Consider the following 25,990-nt stretch of genomic DNA (forward strand, 5'->3'; position numbering starts at 1 on the left):
GCAAAAAGCTCATTGACACCATCTTTACGATTTACTAAGTTTAAAAGATTGATATTTTATAAAGTTTCTAAAATAAGAAACTCTCTATTTTTTCAATATCCATCATTCATCAACTAAATCTAAGATTCAATACCCACTCATTCTTATCCCAAAACTTGGCTAAATGCTCGTTGATATCATCTCTAGGGTTTCTAATGTCTAAAAGATGGATGTTTGATAAAGTTTCTAAAATAAGAAACTTTCTACTTTTACAATCTCCATCATTAATCAAATAAATCTAAGATTCAATACCCTCTCATCCTCATCCCAAAACATGGCTAAAAGCTCCTTCACACCGTCTCTAGGGTCTCATATCTCTAAAAGATGGATGTTTTTTAAGCTTCCTACAATAACAAACTTTCTATTTTTTTAATCTCTATCCTTTATCAACAGAATCTAAGATTCAATACCATCTCATCCTCATCTCAAAACTTGGCTAAAAGCTCCTTGACACCATCTATAAGGTTTCCTTTGCTAAAAGATATATGTCTTACAAAGTTTCTAAAATAAGATACCATCTATTTTTTAAATCTCTATTATTCACCAACTAAATCTAAGATTCAATATCATCTCATCCTCATCTCAAAACTCAGCTAAAAGTTCCTTGACACCATATATAGGGTTTCCTATGTCTAAAGGATGGATGTGTTTTGTAAAGTTTCTAAAATAAGAAACTTTCTATTTTTTCAATCTCCATCCTTTATAAATTAATTCTAAAATTCAATATCATCTCATCCACATCTCAAAACTTGGCTAAAACCTCCTCGACACCATCTTTTGGGTTTCCTGTGTCTAAAATATTGATGTCTTATAACGTTTCAAAAATAAGAAACTTTCTAATTTTTCAATCTCCATCCTTCATCAACTAAATCTAAGATTCAATACCATCTCATCCCCACCTCAAAACTTTGCAAAAAGCTCCTTGACACCATCAATGAGGTTTCCTATGTCTAAAAAGATGGATGTTCTATACAGTTACTAAAATAAGAAACTTTCTATTTTACAATCTCTATCCTTGATCAACAAAATCTATTATTCAATACCATCCAATCATAATCTCGAAACTTGGCTAAAACCACATGGACACCATCTATAGTGTTTCCTATGTCTAAAAGGTGGATGTTTTATAAAGTTTCTAAAATAAGAAATTTTCTGTTTTTCAATCTCTATCAACAAAAGCACCTTGACAGCATATCTTGGTTTTCTGATATCTAAAAGTTGTTTGTTTTATATTATTTCTAAAATAAGAAACTTTCTATTTTTTCAATCTCTGTCCATCATCAACTAAATCTAAGATTCAATACCATCGTATCCTTATCTCAGAACTAGGCAAAAAGCTCCTTGACACCATCTTTACGATTTACTAAGTTTAAAAGATTCATATTTTATAAAGTTTCTAAAATAAGAAACTCTCTATTTTTTCAATATCCATCATTCATCAACTAAATCTAAGATTCAATACCCACTCATTCTTATCCCAAAACTTGGCTAAATGCTCGTTGATATCATCTCTAGGGTTTCTAATGTCTAAAAGATGAATGTTTGATAAAGTTTCTAAAATAAGAAACTTTCTACTTTTACAATCTCCATCATTAATCAAATAAATCTAAGATTCAATACCCTCTCATCCTCATCCCAAACATGGCTAAAAGCTCCTTGACACCGTCTCTAGGGTCTCATATCTCTAAAAGATGGATGTTTTTTAAGCTTCCTACAATAACAAACTTTCTATTTTTTTAATCTCTATCCTTTATCAACTGAATCTAAGATTCAATACCATCTCATCCTCATCTCAAAACTTGGCTAAAAGCTCCTTGACACCATCTTTAAGGTTTCCTTTGCTAAAAGATATATGTCTTACAAAGTTTCTAAAATAAGAAACCATCTATTTTTTAAATCTCTATTATTCACCAACTAAATCTAAGATTCAATATCATCTCATCCTCATCTCAAAACTCAGCTAAAAGTTCCTTCACACCATATATAGGGTTTTCTATGTCTAAAAGATGGATGTTTTGTAAAGTTTCTAAAATAAGAAACTTTCTATTTTTTCAATCTCCATCCTTTATAAACTAATTCTAAAATTCAATACCATCTCATCCACATCTCAAAACTTGGCTAAAAGTTCATCGACACCATCTTTCGGGTTTCCTACGTCTAAAATATTGATGTCTTATAAAGTTTCAAAAATAAGAAACTTTCTAATTTTTCAATCTCCATCCTTCATCAACTAAATCAAATATTCAATATCATCTCCTCCCCACCTCAAAACATTGCAAAAAGCTCCTTGATACCATCTATGGGGTTTCCTATATCTAAAAAGATGGATGTTTTATACAGTTACTAAAATAAGAAACTTTCTATTTTACAATCTCTATCCTTGATCAACAAAATCTAATAATCAATACCATCTAATCATAATCTCAAAACTTGGCTAAAACCTCATGGACACCATCTATAGTGTTTCCTATATCTAAAAGGTGGATGTTTTATAAAGTTTCTAAAATAAGAAATTTTCTGTTTTTCAATCTCTATCAACAAAATCACCTTTGACAGCATATATTGGTTTTCTTATATCTAAAAGATGTTTGTTTTATATTGTTTCTAAAATAAGAAACTTTCTATTTTTTCAATCTCTATCAATCATCAACTAAATCTAAGATTGAATACTACCGGAACCTCATCTCAGAACTAAGCAAAAAGCTCCTTCACACCATCTTTACGATTTACTAAGTTTAAAAGATTGATATTTTATAAAGTTTCTAAAATAAGAAACTCTCTATTTTTTCAATATCCATCATTCATCAACTTAATCTAAGATTCAATACCCACTCATTCTTACCCCAAAACTTGGTTAAATGCTCGTTGATATCATCTCTAGGGTTTCTTATGTCTAAAAGATGGATGTTTGATAAAGTTTCTAAAATAAGAAACTTTCTATTTTTACAATCTCCATCATTAATCAACTAAATCTAAGATTCAATACCCTCTCATCCTCATCCCAAAACATGGCTAAAAGCTCATTGACACCGTCTCTAGGGTCTCATATGTCTAAAAGATGGATATTTTTTAAGCGTTCTACAATAACAAACTTTCTCTTTTTTCAATCTCTATCAACAAAAGCACCTTGACAGCATATCTTGGTTTTCTTATATCTAAAAGATGTTTGTTTTATATTGTTTCTAAAATAAGAAACTTTCTATTTTTTCAATCTCTATCCATCATCAACTAAATCTAAGATTCAATACCATCGCATCCTCATCTCAGAACTACGCAAAAAGCTCCTTGACACCATCTTTACGATTTACTAAGTTTAAAAGATTGATATTTTATAAAGTTTCTAAAATAAGAAACTCTCTATTTTTTCAATATCCATCATTCATCAACTAAATCTAAGATTCAATACCCACTCATTCTTATCCCAAAACTTGGCTAAATGCTCGGTGATATCATCTCTAGGGTTTCTTATGTCTAAAACATGGATGTTTGATAAAGTTTCTAAAATAAGAAACTTTCTATTTTTACAATCTCCATCATTAATCAACTAAATCTAAAATTCAATACCCTCTCATCCTCATCCCAAAACATGGCTAAAACCTCATTGACACCGTCTCTAGGGTCTCATATGTCTAAAAGATGGATGTTTTTTAAGCTTTCTACAATAACAAACTTTCTCTTTTTTCAATCTCTATCCTTTATCAACTCAATCTAAGATTAAATACCATCTCATCCTCATATCAAAACTTGGCTAAAAGCTTCTTGACACCATCCCTAAGGTTTTCTTTGCTAAAAGATAGATGTCTTACAAAGTTTCTAAAATAAGAAACCATCAATTTTTTAATTCTCTATTCTTCATCAATTAAATCTAAGATTCAATATCATCTCATCCTCATCTCAAAACTCAGCTAAAAGTTCCTTCACACCATATATAGGGTTTTCTATGTCTAAAAGATGGATGTTTTGTAAAGTTTCTAAAATAAGAAAATTATATTTTTCAATCTCCATCCTTTATAAACTAATTCTAAAATTCAATACCATCTCATCCACATCTCAAAACTTGGCTAAAAGTTCCTCGACACCATCTTTTGGGTTTCCTACGTCTAAAATATTGATGTCTTATAAAGTTTCAAAAATAAGAAACTTTCTAATTTTTCAATCTCCATCCTTTATCAACTAAATCAAATATTCAATATCATCTCCTCCCCACCTCAAAACATTGCAAAAAGCTCTTTGACACCATCTATGGGGTTTCCTATATCTAAAAAGATGGATGTTTTATACAGTTACTAAAATAAGAAACTTTCTATTTTACAATCTCTATCCTTGATCAACAAAATCTAATATTCAATACCATCTAATCATAATCTCAAAACTTGGCTAAAACCTCATGGACACCATCTATAGTGTTTCCTATATCTAAAAGGTGGATGTTTTATATAGTTTCTAAAATAAGAAATTTTTTGTTTTTCAATCTCTATCAACAAAATCACCTTTGACAGCATATCTTGGTTTTCTTATATCTAAAAGATGTTTGTTTTATATTGTTTCTAAAATAAGAAACTTTCTATTTTTTCAATCTCTATCCATCATCAACTAAATCTAAGATTCAATACTATCGGAGCGTCATCTCAGAACTAAGCAAAAAGCTCCTTCACACCATCTTTACGATTTACTAAGTTTAAAAGATTGATATTTTATAAAGTTTCTAAAATAAGAAACTCTCTATTTTTTCAATATCGATCATTCATCAACTAAATCTAAGATTCAATACCCACTCATTCTTACCCCAAAACTTGGCTAAATGCTCGTTGATATCATCTCTAGGGTTTCTTATGTCTAAAAGATGGATGTTTGATAAAGTTTCTAAAATAAGAAACTTTCTATTTTTACAATCTCCATCATTAATCAACTAAATCTAAGATTCAATACCCTCTCATCCTCATCCCAAAACATGGCAAAAAGCTCATTGACACCGTCTCTAGGGTCTCATATGTCTAAAAGATGGATGTTTTTTAAGTTTTCTACAATAACAAACTTTCTCTTTTTTCAATTTCTATCCTTTATCACCTGAATCTAAGATTAAATACCATCTAATCCTCATCTCAAAATTTGGCTAAGAGCTCCTTGACACCATCCCTAAGGTTTCCTTTGCTAAAAGATAGATGTCTTACAAAGTTTCTAAAATAAGAAACCATCTATTTTTTAAATCTCTATTCTTCATCAACTAAATCTAAGATTCAATATCATCTCATCCTCACCTCAAAACTCAGCTAAAAGTTCCTTGACACCATATATAGGGTTTCATATGTCTAAAAGATGGATGTTTTGTAAAGAGTCTAAAATAAGAAACATTCCATTTTTTCAATCTCCATCCTTTATAAACTAATTCTAAAATTCAATACCATCTCATCCACATCTCAAAATTTGGCAAAAAGCTCCTCGACACCATCTTTTGGGTTTCCTACGTCTAAAATATTGATGTCTTATAAAGTTTCAAAAATAAGAAACTTTCTCAATTTTCAATCTCCATCCTTCATCAACTAAATCAAAGATTCAATATCATCTCCTCCCCACCTCAAAACTTTGCAAAAAGCTCATTAACACCATCTATGGGGTTTCGTATGTCTAAAAGATGGATGTTTTATAAAGTTACTAAAATAAGAAACTTTCTATTTTACTATCTCTATCCTTGATCAACAAAATCTAATATTCAATACCATCTAATCATAATCTCAAAACTTGGCTAAAAGCTCATGGACACAATCTATAGTGTTTCTTATGTCTAAAAGGTGGATGTTTTATAAAGTTTCTAAAATAAGAAACTTTCTGTTTTTCAATCTCTATCAACAAAAGCACCTTGACAGCATATCTTGGTTTTCTTATATCTAAAAGATGTTTGTTTTATAAAGTTTCTAAAATAAGAAACTTTCTATTTTTTCAATCTCAATCCATCATCAACTAAATCTAAGATTCATTACTATCGCATCCTCATCTCAGAACTAAGCAAAAAGCTCCTTCACACCATCTTTACGATTTACTAACTTTAAAAGATTGATATTTTATAAAGTTTCTAAAATAAGAAACTCTCTATTTTTTCAATATCGATCATTCATCAACTAAATCTAAGATTCAATACCCACTCATTCTTATCCCAAAACTTGGCTAAATGCTCGTTGATATCATCTCTAGGGTTTCTTATGTCTAAAAGATGGATGTTTGATAAAGTTTCTAAAATAAGAAACTTTCTATTTTTACAATCTCCATCATTAATCAACTAAATCTAAGATTCAATACCCTCTCATCCTCATCCCAAAACATGGCAAAAAGCTCATTGACACCGTCTCTAGGGTCTCATATGTCTAAAAGATGGATGTTTTTTAAGTTTTCTACAATAACAAACTTTCTCTTTTTTCAATTTCTATCCTTTATCACCTGAATCTAAGATTAAATACCATCTAATCCTCATCTCAAAATTTGGCTAAGAGCTCCTTGACACCATCCCTAAGGTTTCCTTTGCTAAAAGATAGATGTCTTACAAAGTTTCTAAAATAAGAAACCATCTATTTTTTAAATCTCTATTCTTCATCAACTAAATCTAAGATTCAATATCATCTCATCCTCACCTCAAAACTCAGCTAAAAGTTCCTTGACACCATATATAGGGTTTCATATGTCTAAAAGATGGATGTTTTGTAAAGAGTCTAAAATAAGAAACATTCCATTTTTTCAATCTCCATCCTTTATAAACTAATTCTAAAATTCAATACCATCTCATCCACATCTCAAAATTTGGCAAAAAGCTCCTCGACACCATCTTTTGGGTTTCCTACGTCTAAAATATTGATGTCTTATAAAGTTTCAAAAATAAGAAACTTTCTCAATTTTCAATCTCCATCCTTCATCAACTAAATCAAAGATTCAATATCATCTCCTCCCCACCTCAAAACTTTGCAAAAAGCTCATTAACACCATCTATGGGGTTTCGTATGTCTAAAAGATGGATGTTTTATAAAGTTACTAAAATAAGAAACTTTCTATTTTACTATCTCTATCCTTGATCAACAAAATCTAATATTCAATACCATCTAATCATAATCTCAAAACTTGGCTAAAAGCTCATGGACACAATCTATAGTGTTTCTTATGTCTAAAAGGTGGATGTTTTATAAAGTTTCTAAAATAAGAAACTTTCTGTTTTTCAATCTCTATCAACAAAAGCACCTTGACAGCATATCTTGGTTTTCTTATATCTAAAAGATGTTTGTTTTATAAAGTTTCTAAAATAAGAAACTTTCTATTTTTTCAATCTCAATCCATCATCAACTAAATCTAAGATTCATTACTATCGCATCCTCATCTCAGAACTAAGCAAAAAGCTCCTTCACACCATCTTTACGATTTACTAACTTTAAAAGATTGATATTTTATAAACTTTCTAAAATAAGAAACTCTCTATTTTTTCAATATCGATCATTCATCAACTAAATCTAAGATTCAATACCCACTCATTCTTATCCCAAAACTTGGCTAAATGCTCGTTGATATCATCTCTAGGGTTTCTTATGTCTCAAAGATGGATGTTTGATAAAGTTTCTAAAATAAGAAACTTTCTATTTTTACAATCTCCGTCATTAATCAACTAAATCTAAGATTCAATACCCTCTAATCCTCATCCCAAAACATGGCTAAAAGCTCATTGAAACCGTCTGTAGGGTCTCATATGTCTAAAAGATGGATGTTTTTTAAGCTTTCTACAATAAGAAACTTTCTATTTTTTCAATCTCTATCTTTTATCAACTGAATCTAAGATTCAATACCATATCATCCTCATCTCAAAACTTGGCTAAAAGCTCCTTGACACCATCCCTAAGGTTTCCTTTGCTAAAAGATATATGTCTTACAAAGTTTCTAAAATAAGAAACCATCAATTTTTTAAATCTCTATTCTTCATCAACTAAATATAAGATTCCATATAATCTCATCCTCATCTCAAAACTCAGTAAAAGTTCCTTAACACCATATATAGGGTTTCCTATGTCTAAAAGATGGATGTTTTGTAAAGTTTCTAAAATAAGAAACTTTCTATTTTTTCAATCTCCATCCTTTATAAACTAATTCTAAAATTCAATACCATCTCATCCACATCTTAAAACTTGGCTAAAAGCCCCTTGACACCATCTTTTTGGTTTCATATGTCTTAAATATTGATGTCTTATAAAGTTTAAAAAATAAGAAACTTTCTAATTTTTCAATCTCCATCATTCATCAACTAAATCTAAGATTCAATATCATCTCATCCTCATCTCAAAACTCAGCTAAAAGTTCCTTGACACCATATATAGGGTTTCCTATGTCTAAAAGATGGGTGTTTTGTAAAGTTTCTAAAATAAGAAACTTTCTATTTTTTCAATCTCCATCCTTTATAAACAAATTCTAAAATTTAATACCATCTCATCCACATCTTAAAACATGGCTAAAAGCCCCTTGACACCATCTTTTTGGTTTCCTATGTCTTAAATATTGATGTCTTATAAAGTTTCAAAAATAAGAAACTTTCTAATTTTTCAATCTCTATCCTTCATCAACTAAATCTAAGATTCAATATCATCTCATCCCCACCTCAAAACTTTGCAAAATGCTCATAGACACCATCTGTGGGGTTTCCTATGTCTAAAAAGATGGATGTTTTATAAAGTTACTAAAATAAGAAACTTTCTATTTTACAATCTCTATCACTGATCAACAAAATCTAATATTCAATACCATCTAATCATAATCTCAAAACTTGGCTAAAACCTCATGGACACCATCTATAGTGTTTCCTATGTCTAAAAGGTGGATGTTTTGTAAAGTTTCTAAAATAAGAAACTTTCTGTTTTTCAATCTCTATCAACAAAAGCACCTTGACAGCATATTTTGGTTTTCTCATATCTAAAAGATGTTTGTTTTATATTGTTTCTAAAATAAGAAACTTTCTATTTTTTCAATCTCTATCCATCATCAACTAAATCTAAGATTCAATACCATCGCATCCTCATCTCAAAACTAAGCAAAAAGCTCCTTGACACCATCTTTACGATTTCCTAAGTTTAAAAGATTGATATTTTATAAAGTTTCTAAAATAAGAAACTCTCTATTTTTTCAATATCCATCATTCATCAACTAAATCTAAGATTCAATACCCACTCATTCTTATCCCAAAACTTAGCTAAATGCTCGTTGATATCATCTCTAGGGTTTCTTATGTCTAAAACATGGATGTTTGATAAAGTTTCTAAAATAAGAAACTTTCTATTTTTACAATCTCCATCATTAATCAACTAAATCTAAGATTCAATACCCTCTCATCCTCATCACAAAACATAGCTAAAAGCTCATTGACACCGTCTCTAGGGTCTCATATGTCTAAAAGATTGATGTTTTTTAAGCTTTCTACAATAACAAACTTTCTATTTTTTCAATCTCTATCCTTTATCAACTGAATCTAAGATTCAATACCATCTCATCCTCATCTCAAAACTTAGCTAAAAGCTCATTGACAGCATCTATAAGGTTTCCTTTGCTAAAAGATATATGTCTTACAAAGTTTCTAAAATAAGAAACCATCTATTTTTTAAATCTCTATTCTTCATCAACTAAATCTAAGATTCAATATCATCTCATCCTCATCTCAAAACTCAGCTAAAAGTTCTTTGACACCATATATAGGGTTTCCTATGTCTAAAAGATGGATGTTTTGTAAAGTTTCTAAAATAAGAAACTTTCTATTTTTTCAATCTCAATCCTTTATAAACTAATTCTAAAATTCAATACCATCTAATCCACATCTCAAATCTTGGCTAAAAGCTCCTCGACACCATCTTTTGGGTTTCCTATGTCTAAAATATTGATGTCTTATAACGTTTCAAAAATAAGAAACTTTCTAATTTTTCAATCTCCATCCTTCATCAACTAAATCTAAGATTCAATATCATCTCATCCCCACCTCAAAACTTTGCAAAAAGCTCCTTGACACCATCTATGAGGTTTCCTATGTCTAAAAAGATGGATGTTTTATACAGTTACTAAAATAAGAAACTTTCTATTTTACAATCTCTATCCTTGATCAACAAAATCTAATATTCAATACCATCTAATCATAATCTCAAAACTTGGCTAAAACCTCATGGACACCATCTATAGTGTTTCCTATGTCTAAAAGGTGGATGTTTTATAAAGTTTCTAAAATAAGAAACTTTCTGTTTTTCAATCTCTATCAACAAAAGCACCTTGACAGCATATCTTGGTTTTCTTATATCTAAAAGATGTTTGTTTTATAAAGTTTCTAAAATAAGAAACTTTCTATTTTTTCAATCTCTATCCATCATCAACTAAATCTAATATTCAATACCATCGCATCCTCATCTCAGAACTAGGCAAAAAGCTCCTTGATACCATCTTTACGATTTACTAAGTTTAAAAGATTGATATTTTATAAAGTTTCTAAAATAAGAAACTCTCTATTTTTTCAATATCCATCATTCATCAACTAAATCTAAGATTCAATACCCACTCATTCTTATCCCAAAACTTGGCTAAATGCTCGTTGATATCATCTCTAGGGTTTCTTATGTCTAAAAGATGGATGTTTGATAAAGTTTCTAAAATAAGAAACTTTCTATTTTTACAATCTCCATCATTAATCAACTAAATCTAAGATTCAATACCCTCTCATCCTCATCCCAAAACATGGCTAGAAGCTCATTGACACCGTCTCTAGTGTCTCATATGTCTAAAAGATGGATGTTTTTTAAGCTTTCTACAATAACAAACTTTCTATTTTTTCAATCTCTATCCTTTATCAACTGAATCTAAGATTCAATACCATCTCATCCTTATCTCAAAACTTGGCTAAAAGCTCCTTGACACCATCAATAAGGTTTCCTTTGCTAAAAGATAGATGTCTTACAATGTTTCTAAAATAAGAAACCATCTATTTTTTAAATCTCTATTCTTCATCAACTAAATCTAAGATTCAATATCATCTCATCCTCATATCAAAACTCAGCTAAAAGTTCCTTGACACCATATATAGGGTTTCCTATGTCTAAAAGATGGATGTTTTGTAAAGTTTCTAAAATAAGAAACTTTCTACTTTTTTAATCTCCATCATTTATAAACTAATTCTAAAATTCAATACCATCTCATCTACATCTCAAAACTTGGCTAAAAGCTTGTCGACACCATCTTTTGGGTTTCCTATGTCTAATATATTGATGTCTTATAAAGTTTCAAAAATAAGAAACTTTCTAATTTTTCAATCTCCATCCTTCATCAACTAAATCAAAGATTCAATATCATCTCCTCCCCACCTCAAAACATTGCAAAAAGCTCTTTGACACTATCTATGGGGTTTCCTATATCTAAAAAGATGGATGTTTTATACAGTTACTAAAATAAGAAACTTTCTATTTTACAATCTCTATCCTTGATCAACAAAATCTAATATTCAATACCATCTAATCATAATCTCAAAACTTGGCTAAAACCTCATGGACACCATCTATAGTGTTTCCTATGTCTAAAAGGTGGATGTTTTATAAAGTTTCTAAAATAAGAAATTTTCTGTTTTTTTTTTTTTTTGTTGGCAAGCTGGGGTTAGGCAGGACCCCCACCAGATTCATTGAAATAAAGAGCAAATACAAACTAAGGAGGCTCAAAAGCCAACAAGAAGGGAACAAGCTCCCAGCACAACAACAGCCAAGAGAAATAGGAGAAAAAACAGCTTCCATTCGGAGGATTACCCAAATTTCCAAAGGGAACAGACTCCCTGTTGGCCAAAAACCAGAGCATTCTAATTAAGGACTGGAGCCACTCAATCCCTTGAGATATGGAAGAAAACCCTCCCGACCAATTAGGGATCCAAAAAGAAGGCTCAAAATAATCGACATAGAAACTATGGGAAGGAGCCCAAAATCTGGAAAAAAGAACAGGATCTGCGCCCACGTTACAGCCGAGTGTAAACCTTACCAGAGGAGTCATCAGTAATAATATCAGCAAGAGCAGAGGGGATAAGGTTGGTAGCTATATTAGCGCCTTTGCACATACAATCCACTTTGGACAGAAAGTCAGCTGCTCTATTTGCCTCCCTCCAGACGTGAGAGATTTTCCATGAAGTGAGAGAGGAGAGGGAGAGTTTTATAGAGTCCAGCGTGTTAAGCAGTTTCCAAGGGCAGCAAAGAACTCCAGATATGATTTTTTCCGCAATCGAGGAATCAGTTTCGATCCAGATGTGCTGAAAGTTCAATTGAAGGGCAGATTTAAGCCCAAATGCAATTGCTTCCAGCTCAAGGACATTTATGGAATCAGGCAGTCTATTGACAGAATACATAGCATATGGTTCTCCTTTTTCATTTCGAATAAGACCTCCAATTGAGCCATAGTCCCCGGAGAGCGAAGCATCAGAATTCAGCTTGAGGAAGGGAAGGCTTGGGGGTATCCAGCTACAAAACTTTTGAAAGCAAGGGCGAGGAATCAGACATATCCTGAGGTTGGCAGCGATAGCTTCATTCCTATCAGATTTCAAGTCATATAACAGCAGGTAGGATATTCTATTTTGGATAACACATAGGATGTTTCGCAGCACAATTTGCTTGTGAGTCGACTTTTGGTTAAATATTCTGCAATTCCTTTCAGCCCAAATGCTATAGATCGCAGCAGAGTATGCAATTTTAAAGGCGGTAGATATCTGACTTTTCCCTCGAAAAGTGAACCGCATCCATTCTTCTTCCGCTCTAAGGGAGTTTGCTGGATTTCTTCTCTGCTTAAATCTCCATAAAACGTTTCGCCAAATCCAGGAAGAGAATGCACATTTAAAGAATAAGTGATCATGAGATTCTTGATCTTGATTACACAAGATGCACCGAGTATCTCTTGAGCTGCCCAGAAATTGAAGGCGATCAATAGTGCTGAGTTTACCTTGAAGCGCTTGCCAAGCTATCATACAATGCCGAGGGATATACCCATGGAACCAGATAGATCGAAACCAGCAAGGTTTTTCATTTTTTTGACGAATTTGCTCCCAAGCACTGCGCATAGAGAATTTACCATTCGATTCTGGTTTCCAAATAACAGTGTTATCAACAGAGGATAGATGATAAATTGCCGAGTGAAGGATGCTACCCAAATTATACGGGGGGGAGATAAGAGTGGTATCCCAAGTACCATTCAGCCGAACGTCTTCAATGGTCACAGTGCGAGGGATGTTGTAAATTATCCTTCCCACAGAAGTTTGGGAGTCAATTGGTCCATTTGGATGCCATGGATCCGTCCAAAAATTTATACCTTTTCCAGCTCCCACAGCATAACAAATGAACTTTTTTGCAGCTTCTCTGGAATTGAGGATACTTCGAGCCACCGAGGATGGATTTGAGGGCATGGGCATCTGCCAAAAATTCCTATTTTGAATATATTTCAGGTAGAACCATTGAACCCAGGGAGTATTTCTTTTGTCAACGATATGCCAAAGTAACTTGAGCTGAGCTGCAGAATTAAGATCTCCCAGTTTTCTAATGCCCAGACCTCCTTCATATTTTGGGCGACAGATAGTTTCCCAAGCGATAGAGTGATATTTCTATTGCATAGAAGAACCAGCCCATAAAAATTCCCTAAATTTTTTTTCAATGGAGTTCAGCACCCCCAAAGGGATATTGAAAGCAGCAGACCAAAACAGCTGAAAGGAATTAAGGACAGACTTGATAAGCTCAATCCTGCCAGCCCTGGAGAGAAATCGATTAGACCATAGAGATATTCTTTTCCTGATTTTAGATATCAGAGGGGAACATTCTTTTGCAGATATCCGAGAGGAGAAGAGGGGCAATCCCAAGTATTTTACCGGAAGGAGCCTTCAGTAATAGAGAGCGAATTACAGATTCTTCTTTTCAGGGAGAGGGGCACAGCAGCAAAAAAAACTTCACATTTGCTTCTATTGACATCCAATCCAGAGCTTTTCTTGAATTCAGAAAGGCAGGTGTTGATCTCTGAGACAGCGGATAGGGATGCTTCCGAGAACAGCAGCACATCGTCAGCAAACAGTAAATGGGAGATGCGAAGGTGGCCTCTAGAGAATGAGGGGGGGTTGCTGATTTGGAGAGCTGAGGCCTCAATAATGACAGAGTACATTTCCATAATTATGCAAAACAAAAGAGGGGAGAGAGGGTCACCTTGTCTAAGGCCATTGGAAGATTTGAAATACCCTTTCGGCGTACCGTTGACGAAGACAGAAAAACAGGGGGTCGAAATGCATTGTCTGATCCAATTTCTCCACTTTTCATTAAATCCAATCTTTTTCAGGAAATCGAGGAGGGAATCATGCCTGACATTGTCAAAAGCTTTCCTTAGATCCATTTTAACACACATGGCATTTTTGAATCCTTTACAATGGAATCTGTGACAGAGGTCATGTGCCAGCAAAATGTTATCTTGGATAAGTCTGCCCTTGATGAATGCGGATTGAGCCGGACTGATGATCAGATTCATGCTCCTTTTTAGCTGGTTGGCCAACAATTTTGTTATCACTTTATAAATGAAGTTGCATAAGGAAATAGGCCTGTATTGATCGGGAGAAGAAGCTCCGGAACATTTGGGAATAAGCAAAATAAATGTAGCATTCATTTCAGTTAACAGCTTTCCAGATTTGAAAAATTTTTGTATAGCTTCAATGGTGTCGGTTCCAACAAGATACCATAAATTTTTGAAAAAATGCCCATTAAAACCATCGGGCCCAGGGGCTTTGTCTTCCTTTGAAGAATTTATGACTGCTTCAATTTCTTCTGAGGAAAACTCAGCCGTAAGCTCTTCAGCAACTGCGGCAGAGATAGTGCGGCTAGGTTCAGGGGTTGAGAGGATCTGATCGGGAGGTTGAGAATTGAGCATGTTTTTGAAGTAGGAAACCAGAATATTTGAGATTTGATCCGGTTCGGCTGTGATTTCTCCACTGCCATTTGCAAGACCCTGAATGGTATTTGAGTTCCTACGGGAGTTTATCACAGTATGAAAGAAATGAGAATTTGAGTCGCCAAGATTTTGCCAATCAATCCGGGATTTCTGGCGAAGCAGAGATTCTTCCAACTTTGCAGTGTGGAGGAATTTTTTGATAGATTGGCGTTCTTCATCTTTCAGAGCACTGTTCCCCGGGTCAGCAGCAACTTTCGATTGAATCTCAGCCAACTCTTTTCGATACAAAGGGGCCAATACATCGATTCTACCAAAAATTTGAGCATTCCAGTTTTTAATTTCAGTCTTCACAAATTTCAGCTTCTGGGTCAAACGGGGTACATTGGGTTTCCGACTATTTTCCTATTCCAGGCTTTCTCAACAATGGGGAAAAGGGATATATCTTCAGTCCACATATTGTGGAATCGGAAGGGTTTAGCACCCAAACTTTGGTGGTTTTGGAGGTTAACAACAATTGGGGCATGATCAGAAAGACCGGGAGGGAGAAATTTTGCAGTTGAAAGGTGAAAGAGTTAATCCAATCGTGATTAACTAGGGCTCTATCAAGGGTTCGGAGCTTTAAGTTATTGAATCGGGAATTGTTGGTCCAGGAGAATTGAGAGCCGAGGGCTTTTAAATCTGTTAGGGAGCAGTCATCAATACAATTGTTAAAATCCTCAAGATCATTACTGACCGTTAGCGCACCTCCGAATCGTTCATCGGAGAATCTAGTAGTGTTAAAATCTCCTATGACAATCCAATTTTCTGAATGCCCAGACGCAATAAGCCTAATATCTTGCCATAAAACTCTTCTGCTAGGGCCAGAGTTGTGAGCATACACAGCAGTTAGCAGGAAGAAAACATTAGTTTGCAGGAAAGAAACTTTACCATGGATGAATTGAGGGGAACTTTCCTGGAGCTGAAAGTGAATCAGATTTGGGTCCCAGATGATCCAGATACGACCATTTTTGGCATAATCATAATTGTCAACAGAAAGCCAGCCATCTTTTATATCCGAGATATATTTAGCCATTTTTTCTTTAGGAGCTCTGGTTTCAGTTACACAGATGAGGGAAATTTTATTTTTGAGGAGGACATTACTGATATCCGTCCTCTTTATTTGGGTCCCGAGACCCCTAACGTTCCAAGCCGCGATCTTCATCATCGATGACAGATTTAGGAGTGGGAGAGCGGCCTGTGAGGCTTTGGAAAGTGATACACACTTGTTCTTTTGGAATGCTCCGGGGAGATTCAAATGAGTCATCAAGTTCCTCCAAAATGGAGAAAGAATTGTGAACTCTTGGGAAAGAGAGATCAATGGGTTGGGGGGGTGATTTAGGCTCAGAACTGTTAGACGGGAGTTCGTTGGAGCAAAGGGGGATTGGAGCTGACTGATTGATTTTTTCAGGGTGATCCTGGATTAGGATAGAGGAAGGAAGGGGGGCGTTTTGGGATTGCGCATCCACCAAATTCTCCTGGCCCTCAACAGCAGGAGGAGTGGAATGAATCGGGTCAGATTTAGCTTTTGGTTTCCACTGTTTTTTCTCAACCTTTGCGGTGGGATTTTCTTTGGGAGTACGAGGACATGTTGCCGGGGAATGACTAAAAGTTTTACAAGTTTGACATGGGGAAGGTTTCCAGTCATATTCGACTGGCTGCTTGATGACTCCAGAAGGAGTTTTTAGGGTAATATGAGGAGGGAAATCAGAGGAAGCATCGACTTCTACGCAAATCCTGGCATAGGTAAGCCGAGTACCATTTAAAGTGTAAGGATCCATGTACAATGGTTTGCCCACACCACTCGCGACTTTACAGAGGTTTGTGGTTGTCCAGAATTTCAAATGAAGACCAGGGAGTCTGATCCACACAGGAATAGAAGATAAGCTTAGCTTTTCAAACGGCATATCATGGAGCCATTTCCGCAGAATTAGAGGATGACCTCCGTAGGAATGATGGGATTGGAGAATGGAGTTACAATCTTCTTCATTTCGGAATTTGAATAGAAAGAAACCCCCCCTGCAAGAGCAAAAAGTTCAAAATTTCCTTTTAATTTCCAGGCTTTGAGCAGATGGGATTTAAGGGCAGGGAAATAAGGTCTTTTTCCAAGGTAATATCCAATAAGGCAATTGATCCATCTGCTAGAGGATTCATTGAACTCTGGTTCTTCAAATTCGAAGCATGGAGATCCATCCTCTGCAATTTCTGGTTTTGAGTAAGGTAATGGAGGAATATCAGGGGAAGAGGATGAAGGATTAGAGAATAAGGTAGACCAAGTGGGATTTGCATTGGTTTCTGGGGTAGGGAGAAGGTTGACAGGTTTCTCTTGGAGTGCTGTATGATTCAAAATGGTTTCAAGGATAGGGAATTCGTTTTCCCTCCCAGGGGTAGATAGGACTTTTCCATTTCCAGCAGAGGGTGCAGAGAACAGACCTGAACTCTTTCCAGCAGAGAGTGCAGAGAACAGACCTGGGCTCTCGTCAGTCAACACTGCTGGATTGGAGAGTTGAGGAACTCGAGGCAGTGGTTGGTGAGCTGGGTTGGTGAGTGGGGGTAATCGAGACAAAGGTAGGTGAGCTGGGTTGGTGGTCTTTGCAGGAAAAGGAATTTCCAAAACTACCCCTGTCTTCAACCTCCTAGCAGCACACAAACCAGGAAGAGAACCAGCTGGGGGAGAAAGAGAAGCACGATTCCTATGGGAATGGAAAATAGGGTTAGGAGAGTCCAGAGATGGAGCATTGACTACATGGGTTTTGCCTTCTCTTTTGTTTTTTTTGGATGGATTATTTCCAGAGGATGGGGGGTAGGATTTTGGTTGGGCAGAATCTTGTGAAGTCTGGTTCCATTTTTGAAGTGAGTTGAGGGATCGTATTCAAGGATGGGGTCTAGAGCTGCATAAAGACTATGGTCTATAGTGGGAAATGCTCCAGCAGCAGATGTCTCCATTATGGCCTGGATACAAGGAGGAGAAGTCTGTCTTGAATCAGAGATGGGTTCATCATCATCAGTCCAGAACCGTCCCTTCAGTGCCATCTGAGCATGGGGGGATATTTCAGTAGAAAATGCTTTTCCAGGGTCTGGAGGGCGTTCCATGGCAGATTGAGGAACAGGGAGAGCTTGAGCCTTAGTTGCTTAATCCGCTGCCGCCGGCTTTCGCCGGAGAGAAGTGGGGGAGAAGAAGAAGTTTCTCTCTCCTCAGAGTTTAGTGAAATTGTCTAAATTTTCTGTTTTTCAATCTCTATCAACAAAAGCACCTTGACAGCATATCTTGGTTTTCTTATATCTAAAAGATGTTTGTTTTATATTGTTTCTAAAATAAGAAACTTTCTATTTTTTCAATCTCTATCCATCATCAACTAAATCTAACATTCAATACCATCGGAGCCTCATCGCAGAACTACGCAAAAAGCTCCTTGACACCATCTTTACGATTTACTAAGTTTAAAAGATTGATATTTTATAAAGTTTCTAAAATAAGAAACTCTCTATTTTTTCAATATCGATCATTCATCAACTAAATCTAAGATTCAATACCCACTCATTCTTATCCCAAAACTTGGTTAAATGCTCGTTGATATCATCTCTAGGGTTTCTTATATCTAAAAGATGGATGTTTGATAAAGTTTCTAAAATAAGAAACTTTCTATTTTTACAATCTCCATCATTAATCAACTAAATCTAAGATTCAATACCCTCTCATCCTCATCCCAAAACATGGCTAAAAGCTCATTGACACCGTCTCTAGGGTCTCATATGTCTAAAAGATTGATGTTTTTTAAGTTTTCTACAATAACAAACTTTCTATTTTTTCAATCTCTATCCTTTATCAACTGAATCTAAGATTCAATACCATCTCATCCTCATCTCAAAATTTGGCTAAGAGCTCCTTGATACCATCCCTAAGGTTTCCTTTGCTAAAAGATAGATGTCTTACAAAGTTTCTAAAATAAGAAACCATCTATTTTTTAAATCTCTATTCTTCATCAACTAAATCTAAGATTCAATATCATCTCATCCTCATCTCAAAACTCAGCTAAAAGTTCCTTGACACCATATATAGGGTTTCCTATGTCTAAAAGATGGATGTTTTGTAAAGAGTCTAAAATAAGAAACATTTTTTTTTTCAATCTCCATCATTTATAAACTAATTCTAAAATTCAATACCATCTCATCCACATCTCAAAATTTGGCTAAAAGCTCCTCGACACCATCTTTTGGGTTTCCTATGTCTAAAATATTGATGTCTTATAAAGTTTTAAAAATAAGAAACTTTCTAATTTTTCAATCTCCATCCTTCATCAACTAAATCTAAAATTCAATATCATCTCATCCCCACCTCAAACCTTTGCAAAAAGCTCCTTGACACCATCTATGGGGTTTCCTAGGTCTAAAAGATGGATGTTTTATAAAGTTACTAAAATAAGAAACTTTCTATTTTACAATCTCAATCCTTAATCAACAAAATCTAATATTCAATACCATCTAATCATAATCTCAAAACTTGGCTAAAACCTCATGGACACCATCTATAGTGTTTCCTATGTCTAAAAGGTGGATGTTTTATAAAGTTTCTAAAATAAGAAACTTTCTGTTTTTCAATCTCTATCAACAAAAGCACCTTGACAGCATATCTTGGTTTTCTTATATCTAAAAGATGTTTGTTTTATAAAGTTTCTAAAATAAGAAACTTTATATTTTTTCAATCTCTATCCATCATCAGCTAAATCTAATATTCAATATCATCGCATCCTCATCTCAGAAGTAGGCAAAAAGTTCCTTGACACCATCTTTACGATTTACTAAGTTTAAAAGATTGATATTTTATAAAGTTTCTAAAATAAGAAACTCTCTATTTTTTCAATATCCATCATTCATCAACTAAATCTAAGATTCAATACCCACTCATTCTTATCACAAAACTTGGCTAAATGCTCGTTGATATCATCTCTAGGGTATCTTATGTCTAAAAGATGGATGTTTGATAAAGTTTCTAAAATAAGAAACTTTCTATTTTTACAATCTCCATCATTAATCAACTAAATCTAAGATTCAATACCCTCTCATCCTCATCCCAAAACATGGCTAAAAGCTCATTGACACCGTCTCTAGGGTCTCATATGTCTAAAAGATGGATGTTTTTTAAGCTTTCTACAATAAGAAACTTTCTATCTTTTCAATCTCTATCGATCATCAACTAAATCTAAGATTCAATACCATCGCATCCTCATCTCAGAACTAACAAAATCTCCTTGACACCATCTTTACGATTTACTAAGTTTAAAAGATTGATATTTTATAAAGTTTCTAACATAAGAAACTCTCTATTTTTTCAATATCCATCATTCATCAACTAAATCTAAGATTCAATACCCACTCATTCTTATCCCAAAACTTGGCTAAATGCTCGTTGATATCATCTCTAGGGTTTCTTATGTCTAAAACATGGATGTTTGATAAAGTTTCTAAAATAAGAAACTTTCTATTTTTACAATCTCCATCATTAATCAACTAAATCTAAGATTCAATACCCACTCATTCTTATCCCAAAACTTGGCTAAATGCTCGTTGATATCATCTCTAGGGTATCTTATGTCTAAAAGATGGATGTTTGATAAAGTTTCTAAAATAAGAAACTTTCTATTTTTACAATCTCCATCATTAATCAACTAAATCTAAGATTCAATACCCTCTCATCCTCATCCCAAAACATGGCTAAAAGCTCATTGACACCGTCTCTAGGGTCTCATATGTCTAAAAGATGGATGTTTTTTAAGCTTTCTACAATAACAAACTTTCTATTTTTTCAATCTCTATCCTTTATCAACTGAATCTAAGATTCTTTACCATCTCATCCTCATCTCAAAACTTGGCTAAAAGCTCCTTGACACCATCTATAAGGTTTCCTTTGCTAAAAGATATATGCCTTACAAAGTTTCTAAAATAAGAAACCATCTATTTTTTAAATCTCTATTCTTCATCAACTAAATCTAAGATTAAATATCATCTCATCCTCATCTCAAAACTCAGCTAAAAGTTCCTTGACACCATATATAGGGTTTCCTATGTCTAAAAGATGGATGTTTTGTAAAGTTTCTAAAATAAGAAAAAATTTTCAATCTCCATCCTTTATAAACTAATTCTAAAATTCAATACCATCTTTTGGGTTTCCTATGTCTAAAATATTGATGTCTTATAACGTTTCAAAAATAAATCTAAGATTCAATATCATCTCATCCCCACCTCAAATAAGAAACTTTCTATTTTACAATCTCTATCCTTGATCAACAAAATCTAATATTCAATACCATCTAATCATAATCTCAAAACTTGGCTAAAACCTCATGGACACCATCTATAGTGTTTCCTAAGTCTAAAAGGTGGATGTTTTATAAAGTTTCTAAAATAAGAAACTTTCTGTTTTTCAATCTCTATCAACAAAAGCACCTTGACAGCATATCTTGGTTTTCTTATATCTAAAAGATGTTTGTTTTATATTGTTTCTAAAATAAGAAACTTTCTATTTTTTCAATCTCTATCGATCATCAACTAAATCTAAGATTCAATACCATCGCATCCTCATCTCAGAACTAACCAAAAATCTCCTTGACACCATCTTTACGATTTACTAAGTTTAAAAGATTGATATTTTATAAAGTTTCTAACATAAGAAACTCTCTATTTTTTCAATATCCATCATTCATCAACTAAATCTAAGATTCAATACCCACTCATTCTTATCCCAAAACTTGGCTAAATGCTCGTTGATATCATCTCTAGGGTATCTTATGTCTAAAACATGGATGTTTGATAAAGTTTCTAAAATAAGAAACTTTCTATTTTTACAATCTCCATCATTAATCAACTAAATCTAAGATTCAATACCCTCTCATCCTCATCCCAAAACATGGCTAAAAGCTCATTGACACCGTCTCTAGGGTCTCATATGTCTAAAAGATGGATGTTTTTTAAGCTTTCTACAATAACAAACTTTCTATTTTTTCAATCTCTATCCTTTATCAACTGAATCTAAGATTCTTTACCATCTCATCCTCATCTCAAAACTTGGCTAAAATCTCCTTGACACCATCTATAAGGTTTCCTTTGCTAAAAGATATATGCCTTACAAAGTTTCTAAAATAAGAAACCATCTATTTTTTAAATCTCTATTCTTCATCAACTAAATCTAAGATTAAATATCATCTCATCCTCATCTCAAAACTCAGCTAAAAGTTCCTTGACACCATATATAGGGTTTCCTATGTCTAAAAGATGGATGTTTTGTAAAGTTTCTAAAATAAGAAACATTCTATTTTTTCAATCTCCATCATTAATCAACTAAATGTAAGATTCAATACCCTCTCATCCTCATCCCAAAACATGGCTAAAAGCTCATTGACACCGTCTCTAGGGTCTCATATGTCTAAAAGATGGATGTTTTTTAAGCTTTCTACAATAACAAACTTTCTATTTTTTCAATCTCTATCCTTTATCAACTGAATCTAAGATTTAATACCATCTCATCCTCGTCTCAAAATTTGGCTAAAAGCTCCTTGACACCATCCCTAAGGTTTCCTTTGCTAAAAGATAGATGTCTTACAAAGTGTCTAAAATAAGAAACCATCTATTTTTTAAATCTCTATTCTTCATCAACTAAATCTAAGATTCAATATCATCTCATCCTCATCTCAAAACTCAGCTAAAAGTTCCTTGACACCATATATAGGGTTTCCTATGTCTAAAAGATGGATGTTTTTTAAAGAGTCTAAAATAAGAAACATTCTATTTTTTCAATCTCCATCTTTTATAAACTAATTCTAAAATTCAATACCATCTCATCCACATCTCAAAACTTGGCTAAAAGCTCCTCGACACCATCTTTTCGGTTTCCTATGTCTAAAATATTGATGTCTTATAAAGTTTTAAAAATAAGAAACTTTCTAATTTTTCAATCTCTATCATTCATCAACTAAATCTAAGATTCAATATCATCTAATCCCCACCTCAAAACTTTGCAAAAAGCTCCTTGACACCATCTATGAAGTTTCGTATGTCTAAAAAGATGAATGTTTTATACAGTTACTAAAATAAGAAACTTTCTATTTTACAATCTCTATCCTTGATCAATAAAATCTAATATTCAATACCATCTAATCATAATCTCAAAACTTGGCTAAAACCTCATGGAGACCATCTATAGTGTTTCCTATGTCTAAAAGGTGGATGTTTTATAAAGTTTCTAAAATTAGAAATTTTCTGTTTTTCAATCTCTATCAACAAAAGCACCTTAACAGCATATCTTTGTTTTCTTATATCTAAAAGATGTTTGTTTTATATTGTTTCTAAAATAAGAAACTTTCTATTTTTTCAATCTCTATCAATCATCAACTAAATCTAAGATTCAATACCATCGCAGCCTCATCTCAGAACTAAGCAAAAATCTACTTGACACCATCTTTCCGATTTACTAAGTTTAAAAGATTGATATTTTATAAAGTTTCTAAAATAAGAAACTCTCTATTTTTTCAATATCCATCATTCATCAACTAAATCTAAGATTCAATACCCACTCATTCTTATCCCAAAACTTGGCTAAATGATCGTTGATATCATCTCCAGGGTTTCTTATGTCTAAAAGATTGATGTTTGATAAAGTTTCTAAAATAAGAAACTTTCTATTTTTACAATCTCCATCATTAATCAACTAAATCTAAGATTCAATACCCTCTCATCCTCATCCAAAACATGGCTAAAAGCTCATTGACACCGTCTCTAGGGTCTCATATGTCTAAAAGTGGATGTTTTGTAAGCTTTCTACAATAACAAACTTTCTATTTTTTCAATCTCTATCCTTTATCAACTGAATCTAAGATTTAATACCATCTCATCCTTATCTCAAAACTTAGCTAAAAGCTCGTTGACACCATCCATAAGGTTTCCTTTGCTAAAAGATAGATGTCTAACAAAGTTTCTAAAATAAGAAACCATCTATTTTTTAAATCTCTATTCTTCATCAACTAAATCTAAGATTCAATATCATCTCATCCTAATCTCAAAACTCAGCTAAAAGTTCATTCACACCATATATAGAGTTTCCTATGTCTAAAAGATGGATGTTTTGTAAAGTTTCTAAAATAAGAAACTTTCTATTTTTTCAATCTCCATCCTTTAGAAACTAATTCTAAAATTCAATACCATCTCATCCACATCTCAAAACTTGGCTAAATGCTCATCGACACCATCTTTTGGGTTTCCTATTTCTAAAATATTGATGTCTTATAAAGTTTCAAAAATAAGAAACTTTCTAATTTTTCAATCTCCATCCTTCATCAACTAAATCTAAGATTCAATATCATCTCATCCCCACCTCAAGACTTTGCAAAAAGCTCCTTGACACCATCTATGGGGTTTCGTATGTCTAAAAAGATGGATGTTTTATAAAGTTACTAAAATAAGAAACTTTCTATTTTACAATCTCTATCCTTGATCAACAAAATCTAATATTCAATACCATCTAATCATAATCTCAAAACTTGGCTAAAACCTCATGGACACCATCTATAGTGTTTCCTATGTCTAAAAGGTGGATGTTTTATAAAGTTTCTAAAATAAGAAATTTTCTGTTTTCAATCTCTATCAACAAAAGCACCTTGAGAGCATATCTTGGTTTTCTTATATTTAAAAGATGTTTGTTTTATATTGTTTCTAAAATAAGAAACTTTCTATTTTTTCAATCTCTATCCATCATCAACTAAATCTAAGAATCAATACCATCGCAGCCTCATCTCAGAACTAAGCAAAAAGCTACTTGACACCATCTTTACGATTTACTAAGTTTAAAAGATTGATATTTTATAAAGTTTCTAAAATAAGAAACTCTCTATTTTTTCAATATCCATCATTAATCAACTAAATCTAAGATTCAATACCCACTCATTCTTATCCCAAAACTTGGCTAAATGCTCGTTGATATCATCTCTAGGGTTTCTTATGTCTAAAAGATGGATGTTTGATAAAGTTTCTAAAATAAGAAACTTTCTATTTTTACAATCTCCATCATTAATCAACTAAATGTAAGATTCAATACCCTCTCATCCTCATCCCAAAACATGGCTAAAAGCTCATTGACACCGTCTCTAGGGTCTCATATGTCTAAAAGATGGATAAAAGCTCATTGACACCGTCTCTAGGGTCTCATATGTCTAAAAATGGATGTTTTTTAAGCTTTCTACAATAACAAACTTTCTATTTTTTGAATCTCTATCGTTTATCAACTCAATCTAAGATTCAATACCATCTCATCCTCATCTCAAAACTTGGCTAAAACCTCATTGACACCTCCCTAAGGTTTCCTTTGCTAAAAGATAGATCTCTTACAAAGTTTCTAAAATAAGAAACTATCTATTTTTTAAATCTCTATTCTTCATCAACTAAATCTAAGATTCAATATCTTCTCATCCTCATCTCAAAACTCAGCTAAAAGTTCCTTGACATCATATATAGGGTTTCCTATGTCTAAAAGATGGATGTTTTGTAAAGTTTCTAAAATAAGAAACTTTCTATTTTTTCAATCTCCATCTTTTATAAACTAATTTTAAAATTTAATACCATCTCATCCACATCTCAAAACTTGGCTAAAAGCTCCTCGACAGCATCTTTTGTGTTTCCTATGTCTAAAATATTGATGTCTTATAAAGTTTCAAAAATACGAAACTTTCTAATCTTTCAATCTCCATCCCTCATCAACTAAATCTAAGATTCAATATCATCTCATCCCCACCTCAAAACTTTGCAAAAAGCACCTTGACACCATCTATGGGGTTTCCTATATCTAAAAGATGTATGTTTTATAAAGTTACTAAAATAAGAAACTTTCTATTTTTCAATCTCTATCCTTGATCAACAAAATCTAATATTCAATACCATCTAATAATAATCTCAAAACTTGGCTAAAAGCTAATGGACACCATTTATAGTGTTTCCT

The 25,990-nt window shown here is 33.2% G+C and overlaps 1 protein-coding gene across 1 annotated transcript; it reads right to left on the reverse strand.

The window, feature by feature from the left end:
- Positions 1 to 12,025: 12,025 nt before the first annotated feature.
- On the reverse strand, positions 12,026 to 16,045 carry LOC143891210 (uncharacterized). The gene is made up of 4 exons (XM_077395840.1): positions 15,707 to 16,045; positions 13,913 to 15,375; positions 13,715 to 13,796; positions 12,026 to 13,651 (listed from the first exon to the last, which is right to left on the reverse strand). Exons 1-4 carry the CDS (start codon positions 16,043 to 16,045, stop codon positions 12,026 to 12,028), a joined length of 3,510 nt encoding a protein of 1,169 aa, XP_077251955.1.
- Between the last annotated feature and the right edge of the window lie 9,945 nt (positions 16,046 to 25,990).

This window comes from Tasmannia lanceolata, unplaced genomic scaffold (assembly GCF_043159265.1).
Source record: "Tasmannia lanceolata isolate RefF3 unplaced genomic scaffold, GAP_Taslan_0.1 ptg000013l, whole genome shotgun sequence".
NCBI classification, from domain to species: Eukaryota; Viridiplantae; Streptophyta; class Magnoliopsida; order Canellales; family Winteraceae; genus Tasmannia; species Tasmannia lanceolata.

What these genes read in the sequence shown, in the direction of transcription:
- LOC143891210 (XM_077395840.1), bottom strand. Translation starts at nt 16,045, where the DNA reads ATGGCTAAATATATCTCGGATATAAAAGATGGCTGGCTTTCTGTTGAC. An exon ending in GATTCGGAGGTGCGCTAACG is followed by an intron (nt 15,376 to 15,706) that starts GTCAGTAATGAT and finishes AGCCTGGAATAG; the next exon opens with GAAAATAGTCGGAAACCCAA. An exon ending in CTTTCAATATCCCTTTGGGG is followed by an intron (nt 13,652 to 13,714) that starts GTGCTGAACTCC and finishes TCTATGCAATAG; the next exon opens with AAATATCACTCTATCGCTTG.